This window comes from Microtus ochrogaster, unplaced genomic scaffold (assembly GCF_000317375.1).
Source record: "Microtus ochrogaster isolate Prairie Vole_2 unplaced genomic scaffold, MicOch1.0 UNK121, whole genome shotgun sequence".
NCBI classification, from domain to species: domain Eukaryota; kingdom Metazoa; phylum Chordata; class Mammalia; order Rodentia; family Cricetidae; genus Microtus; species Microtus ochrogaster.
Window position 1 is genome coordinate 739,082 of NW_004949219.1, and position 7,885 is coordinate 746,966.

General features: G+C 45.0%; 1 protein-coding gene across 1 annotated transcript in view; it reads right to left on the minus strand.

The window, feature by feature from the left end:
- Hephl1 (hephaestin like 1) overlaps positions 1–7,885 on the minus strand; it is a 60,358-nt gene that overhangs the window by 34,845 nt on the left and 17,628 nt on the right. Inside the window, exons 3-6 of the mRNA XM_005371695.2 lie at positions 6,451–6,663; positions 5,711–5,890; positions 3,387–3,641; positions 567–735 (exon numbers count right to left, since the gene is read on the minus strand). Coding sequence (XP_005371752.1) covers positions 567–735; positions 3,387–3,641; positions 5,711–5,890; positions 6,451–6,663 — 817 coding nt within the window. The remainder of the gene's footprint in view (positions 1–566; positions 736–3,386; positions 3,642–5,710; positions 5,891–6,450; positions 6,664–7,885) is intronic.

Here is a 7,885-nt window from a genome sequence, read left to right on the forward strand (position 1 = left end):
GTGTTGGTGAATGAGTGAATGAACGAGTGAGCGTGTTGGTGAACGAGTGGGTGAACGAGTGAGTGAACAAGTGAGCGTGTTAATGAACGAGTGAGTGAACAAGTGAGCGTGTTAATGAACGAGTGAGTGGACGAGTGAGCGTGTTAATGAACGGGCAGATGATGAATGGATAAGTGAATGAATTGTGAGCGAATGAATGACTGATAAATGAATATCACTTCAGATAAATGAATCCGTGAGTCAGTGAATCTGTGAGTGAGTGAATGAATGAGTAATTGAACGAGGGAGCGAATTGGTGTTTCTAGAGTTTTGATCTAACCAACAATGACAAATCACTACTTTCCCACTGCTCTGCGCCTTTCCGAACAGAAGCAGAGCAGGAGTGGGTGGGGGGGAAGCGTAGGTAATTAATTCATTTTAAAAATGAATTAATTTTAAAAAATGAGGATTCTACAAGCTACGACATCATAATGTCTGCCATCAGAGACACAGTGAGATAGAGCACAGGGAAAAGTCTATTGCACATCTCTCTGGAGAGGAATTAGAAACACCAGCAGAATTCTTACCTGCCAGATGCATTCAGGGGAAACCCGGTGAACTTATCATAGCCTTGGGGAGCATAATCCCAAAGGACCTTTTCGGCGGCTATGAAGTAGTGTCTCTGCTGACCCTGCATCTTCGAGTGAGGGACATTACTTTTGCAGTTACCCACGTCGTACTGGCCCAGCATACCAGCTGTGGACGGAGGAAACACAGGCCTAGGCGTGGATAAGATGCTCAGGAGAAACTCACAGAACTGACTTCATCAGCATTTGAAACTTGTATACAGAAAACTGGATGGCAAACAATGTTAACAAGACAGGATAAATGGTGTGTGTGTGGGGGGGGGGGGGTTAATACATTTAAATGCAACAAATATTAACAAATTAAGGTTAATTAATCTAAAAAAGAAAAAAGTAAATCCCCAGTAGATAATGGGTAGGGTACAGAATTGGGTTCTTCGGGAAAGAAGTAACAGCAGTCAGTAAACAAATGGAAAAGTTTCTGTCTTAACTGTACTTATGCAGCACCATTGTTTGTGGATAGAACTGATAGCATCTAAGACTCGCAATTCCCAGGGTTGTCAGATGGGTGGAGGGCAGGCATGCTCGCATGCTGTGGGTGGCTGAGTAACAGTGTCTGGTAGGGAATTAAGCAGTGTGTCTGAAGCTTTAAAAAAAAAATCCAATTCAGACCCAAGCATTCCAAATCCAGGATAAGAAGACAAATCTGTAACTCGTTACAGCAAAAAGGAGAGAAAGCAGAAGTGTTGAGCGGCAGAGCAGCGGTGAGGCCAGCTGTGGACCTGTGACGCTGGAGGCATCAACACTGATGAAGTCACTCTGCTCACTCACACGGAAACACGACCACAGAACGCTGATGAGTAGGAAAGTAGCTGCAGGGAAGTGGAAACAGAGTCGCTTTATCTCACCAAGTACAGAGCTATCTCTAGATGGGGCCATTGGTTACAAAACTCAAATTACAGGAGCTGGAGAGAGGGCTCGGTGCTTGAGAGCACTTGCTGCTCTTGTAGAGGACCCAGATCTGGCTCCCAGCACCCATCTGTGGCTCACAGCTGCCGATAACCCCAGCTACAAGGGGTCCAACTCCCTTTTCTGGCCTCCGTGAGCGTTCTGTGCACATGGTTCATGTGCATACATGCAGGCAAAACTCACACACATAAAACAGGAATAAATCTTTTTAAAAAGATAATCACACAAATTTATGCTTCATGATAATATTTTCTGATAGAATGGGCAATTCAATAAACATTTTATATTGGTCACTGTATAAATACCCATTTGTGGCTACAACTGCCAGCTAGACCAAGCTGCCATATTAGTTTCACATGGTGGTTGTTGTCTTGGTTTAGATCTAAATTTGGAATTCATACACGAGAAAGTTTCTTCCCAAATTTAAGAGCATGTGCAACATTAAGAGTAGGAACCTGGGGACTGGAGAGATGGCTCAGCAGTTAAGTGTACTAACTGCTCTTGCAGAGGACCCAGGTTCAATTCCCAGCACCAATGTGGTGGCTCACAGCCATCTTTGACTCTTATTCCAGAGGATATGACTACCCCTTCTGACCTCTATTGGCACCAGATACACACATGGTACATAGACATGCATGCAAGCAAACTCTCCTATACATAAAAATAAAATAAAATCAATCTAAAACTAATTTTTAAAAGAAGAATAGGAACCTGTCTTGTCCATCTGGTCTTTCCATACTATTGTCCAGAACTTATTAACTGGGCTGAGTTTAGCTGGAATAACCCAGATGACTGACACCAGGATCAGCTGCAGAAGGGTAATAGGAACAAGGAAGTGTTATCAGTATCACCCAAATGTCAGGACTCTCGCTATTAGCATCTGCGTGTGGTAGTAGCATCCACATTCAACCAGACTTTATTCATCTGGGTCTATGTCACTGGCATCTATTTTTCTTCCTGTTTTCGCCATCTAAGATCAGGCCCTTTGTGCGGTGTAACTCTACTACTGGTCCCTGGCTGGTGCAGAGGCCAGCGTTTCTGCGTGTGTATGGGTGATCATCCCAAGCCACTGTACTGAGCACAGCAAAGCCCCAGAGTGCCTGGGGGTGTGGATGTCACACCTGGTGTAGACACCTGTCAGCTTCTCAGCCTGGCCATTTAAGTCCCTCTCTGCAGGGTCATCTGCCTTTCTAGTCTCTCTTACGGTCCTTCGTCACAAACTCCATAGGAAGTGAGACACACTGTGGGTTGTCTCCAGGAACCAAGACCAGGACATCCAGCAAGCACATAGGTCAACTTTTTTTTTTCTTTTTAGAATCTGCCTGCGCTGAGCACAGAATGGTATCTGCCAATGGACTTTTGTCTCAATACAAAGAATGTTCTGCCAGAGCCATGCAGAGCTGAGCTGAGCCGACACAGCACTCACGATGATCAGGAGGAAACTCAAGAACTGGGCGGGGAAGTCGCCTGAGCACACCAGGACTTTCATTTTCTGTGGCCTTTCCTTCTCCAACCGTTCATTCCCTTCCCACACATCTAGGCTCAGCTTAGGAGTTCGCTCCCCAGAAGCCCCACAGACTGCTCTACAGGAGCAAGCAGCACACCCACTGGGAGTTCATGTTGTCCACTCTGTGCACTGTGTAAGTACCTAAGTTCCTGTAAAGTTTCAGATTCTTCTTAGGGACATTATTAATAAACACCTGTGGGGGGGGCGCTAAACAAATGCACACTGTGTGTTTGAAGATACTCAATAGTCAGGTAGATGCAATGAATGTGGGAATCTACTCAAGAGCACTGGGACGCGGTGAACCGCCCATGCCAAGCCTCTCCATATAGTCTCCATCCATTTCTTACCTTGTAGATGGTCACTGACTTGGCAGGTTATCATCCATTTCCCTGGATTCTCCACTATCATCTCTGCAGTGAGGAAGGTGGCTGGGAACAGGTTGACAACATCTGCCCGGTGCCCTCTGGTGATGAAGGTGTTACCATAAAAATAGATGGAATGGATGTCTATCTCATTCCCCATCCCAAACAGGTGCCACGACACAGATTCACCAACACACATCTCGGGCTCGGGGAAGTTTCCAAAAAGGAATCCATTGAGGGCTGCAAACACAAACACACCAGTGGAAGACACTCCCCTGCAGACGTGATCAGGACCGAAGCCTTGGCAACATACTCACCAGCAAGGCTGGACAGTCAGCGTGGGTCATTGCTACAATGTTTCCCTGCAGCAATCTCTGACCTGGAAAAGTCTCACTACTCATGGTGTGAGAATCAGTGACTGGGCACTCAGCCCCAAATGGGGCATCTGCATCAACCCTGCCCTGAAAAGTCTCAGGAAACGTTATGACGAAGGGGTTGGAAAGAGCTTAATAGTGGCGGGATAGGGAAGACTGTTGTGGAGTGCTGGCTTCATGTGGTATGGCTGCTGCCCTCATGACCTTACGGCATCTGTGGTTACCTGGACAAGATGAAGCCAGTTAAAAATCCCAGCAGAGAGAAGGGAGGGACTCGGGAGTGTCTAAGGTATAACTGGCAGTCGGTGGGTGCTGAGGGGCGGAAAGTCACTTTTCTTTGGAAGCATAGTCATTGTTAGGTTGGCCATGGCCCACTGGGTAGCCATGGCATGCTCAGGCACATATGGGCAGTATCAATTGGACAGTAGGTTAAAAAAAAAAACAAAATTTAAAATGAAGTTATGAGGCCGGGACAGAGACGTGACAGAGACCCTTGAAGCAGCAAGTAGGGGAGGTACAATCAAGATGCATTGTATACATGTATGAAAATTTCAAAGAATAAATTAAAGTATTATTTGGGGGGCTAGAGAAATGCACTTAGGAGCACTTCTGGTCTCCTCGGGCACCGGGCACCGACATGCATGCAGGCAAAATACGTACACATTTAAAAATAAAACTATTGCTCCTGATGTGGTAATGGCTCAGACAGCATCATTTATTCTAAGTCATTTTAGTGAATTTAAATTAATTGATCGATAAACTTTGTATTGATTTAACACCTTTTATAGATCAGTTCCTCTTCCAGTTATTTCTTCTGTACTCAGCGTATCTCCTTTGCTAGATTAAATGTTTGCAGACTCCTACTTCTTCACACAGCTGCTCTTTATTTTAAAAGTAAGTTAGTTTTGCTTACACAGTTCATTCCTTTGTGGGGTGGATTTCACTCACTACAGAAGAATAAGTCCCGAATGGTGGGGGAAAGGCTGCATAGGTAGCTGAGTCTCGAACTTTTTGATTTTCTGCAATGTTTAGGGTCTCATCCCCAAGTTCTGAAGAACAGAGATAAAACTGGTCCAAGCAATGATTTCCACTCAAGTCCTGTTTTCGTGGCTTCCTGTCCTTTTCTTCTCCTCCCTTTTCTTCCCTCCTAAAACATTTGCCAAGCACCGCTGCATACAAGATTGATGAAGTCACCACAGAGAAGATGGATGGCATGTTATACAAGAGAGAACATGTGTACTGACGTGGTCCTGCCTGACTGTGTGCTAGAAGCAGAGGCAGTCAATCGGAAATGCATTGACTGTGGGCCTTCTTGTCCAGACTCTCTCGGGCAGATCTCTGGGACAGATCCCCTGGCCTTAGTCTTGACTCAGACTCTGACCCCATTACATACTGCAGCTCCTTTCTTTTACAACTGAGTGTACACAGGTCTGGTGTACAGTGAGTGTTTACTAAGTCTAGATGATTTAAAGAAGGCCCAAGAAACAACAAATTCACAAATATGCATTTAAACTCCATGCATGGCATAGTTCTGAGAATTTCACAAAGGCTTGGAAGATAGTTGCTGGATAAGCAGAAAGTCATTATGTGGTGAGATTTTATTCTCCCTTCTGACAGCCTAAATCCACCCATCCTCTGGGCTTACCTCAGGGCCCAGTCCCTTCCTGATTATAAGGTTCCCTTCTGTTTTCTGTACTGTCTTGTCAGTACAATGTAGCACTTGTCTACTTAGTGTAGCTGGTGTACCTGGCCTTGTCCTGCCTCAGATTGTTGGGATTCAAGGTGTGCTGTATCTTACGTCACTTTCAAACCACTGTCTTCCCAATCTACACCATCTCACAGAATGAGGTCCAGGTTCCCATCTGTCTTGCTTCCCTCAAGTGCCTCATCATGCAGAGGCCCCGCTGTGCATCTGAGCTCATGGCAAACACTCACCATGCATCTTATTGCTCCTCTGGAAAACAGCGTCAGTCTTATCAACGGAATTCGGGTCAGTGCAGAAATGCCTGATGTTTTCATCCAGGTACCAGCTCTGGTTCTCATCCACAAGAGTGAACATGATAACAAACTCTCGGTCCACGTCAGTCCTCGTCCCTGAGTATCTGTTCAGCACACCTTCCAGAAACGCCGAAAGAGTGAAGAAAGAGCAATTAGACATCAACTAAACCCAAGTGAGGCATCTCTCCTGCCAACAGTGTCCAGTAAGCTCGATAGGGGTAAATCTGAATAACCCACATCCTACAGCATGCAAGCAGAAGCCGGCTCTAGCAAATGACAAAACTGTAGAAGAGTCCCAAGGCTTGAGCAATGTGGACTTGGAGGCCTGGCTGCTCCCCAAGGAACAACTATAGACAGCACAGACACTCGTGGAATCAACAAGAGCAACTGAAGGTATCGCTGGTCACTGGCTACATTATTCGCTCTTTGACATGTAGCTGACAGAATTTTATTTTTATTAAACAGAACTCTGCCATGATTTTCAACAAGTGTCTGGACTGTCTGCTCTGCTATAGTGTCAGCATGACCTTCCACATGGCCTAAAGAAAGAATAGAGGACGATACATATCCTATTTGAAGCAAGAAAGGTAGCGAAGCAAGACCTGAATCTTATGCACACTTTCAACATCCCCCCCATTTCCAGGGAAGAAGCTTTTGGGGGTTCAGAGACTGCCTACCTTCTTTGCACACCAGCAGGGGTCCAATTAGCCCAGAGCAGATATCCTTAGGGGCATCGATGTGCGAGTGGTACACCCAGGTCAGGCAGTTGGCATCTGCTGGGGCAGGTGCGTACTCTTCTCTCACCGGCCAGACATAGGTGTAGTTCTGGCCAGGGGGAACCATGTCATCATCCTTGTTCTTTCCAGATGTCCCATCTGGGTATAAGGCTCCTTTCAACCAAAAGAAAAGATGCTATTAAAACCCAGAGAGTTGACACTGCAGCAGAGAGGGCAGAACTTTCAAGTTGAATGTAAATGAGTTTCAGTGTATTTGCTGTGGAACTTGAGGAAGCCTGCCATGTTCTTAGTGCCCTGGTTTCCGCTGGCCAAGTCAGAATGCTGAGGTCTGCACCCACAAAGACAGGAGAGCTCAGTGAGGAAATGCGTACAGATCGCTTCTCCCAGAAACACAGACTTCTGAATAAAGATGACCCTGCTGCAAGGTCCGAAGGGGTTCAGGTCTCCTCACTCGCCATTGTCTTGAGACCAGACAGACAAGCAGCGAAGGGAATAATGAACACCACTTGGGGACTTATTACAGATTCATCCCCCGTGTGCATGACACAAGAGATGAGAAAGAGGGGTTAGGGTTCTCCTGGCTTCCAAAGATATTACCATCTTGTGGGACAGAGTGGGTTTGTATTATGAACACATGCTCAGCTAGAGAATAAAGCAAAGTACTGAGAAGAATGTTATTTTGGATGATTTTGAAGGCTGTGTCTTTGAAGCTGAACATATCAAAGTCCAAGAAAACAAAACATTCTATACACATGTAGACATACAAATTGTTAGCAAAGCATCAGCAGACCAATATTTAGACATTTACTATTTCATGGACAAATAAGATTTATCCTCATGATATCAAAGTTGCAAATCAATTAATGAAACATATAAATGGATTCAAGGGCAGGTATCCAGAACTCCCTTGAAAAACTCTCAGCCACCTGTGAGTAGAAGGCTTCTTCCTCAACTCAATAAAGGCAACTAAGAAAGCTCCACAGCCGACATCAAGCTTAAGGAAGAGCAATCGCTTTCTTTCAAAAACTGAGAACAAGATGAGAATGTCCATTCTTGACACTATTACTATTAAATATTATCCCTAAGTTTTTCTAGAATAATAAGGAAAAGAAAATTCAATCCATATAGGTCATCAAGAAAAGGGTTAAATTGTCTTTATTTATGATGATGCTGCATTCTCAAGCTACAGGGAACAAGTTAACCCAGAGAAGGAAGACCCACGCCCAATACACAGCATCAACTCTTTTTCTAGATACAACCAAGAAACCATCCAAAAGAAAAAAAAGAAAAAAAGAAAAGAAAAAGAAAGATAGATGAAAGGAAGGAAGGGAGGGAGGGAGGGAGGAAGGAAGGAAGGAAGGAAGGAAGGAAGGAA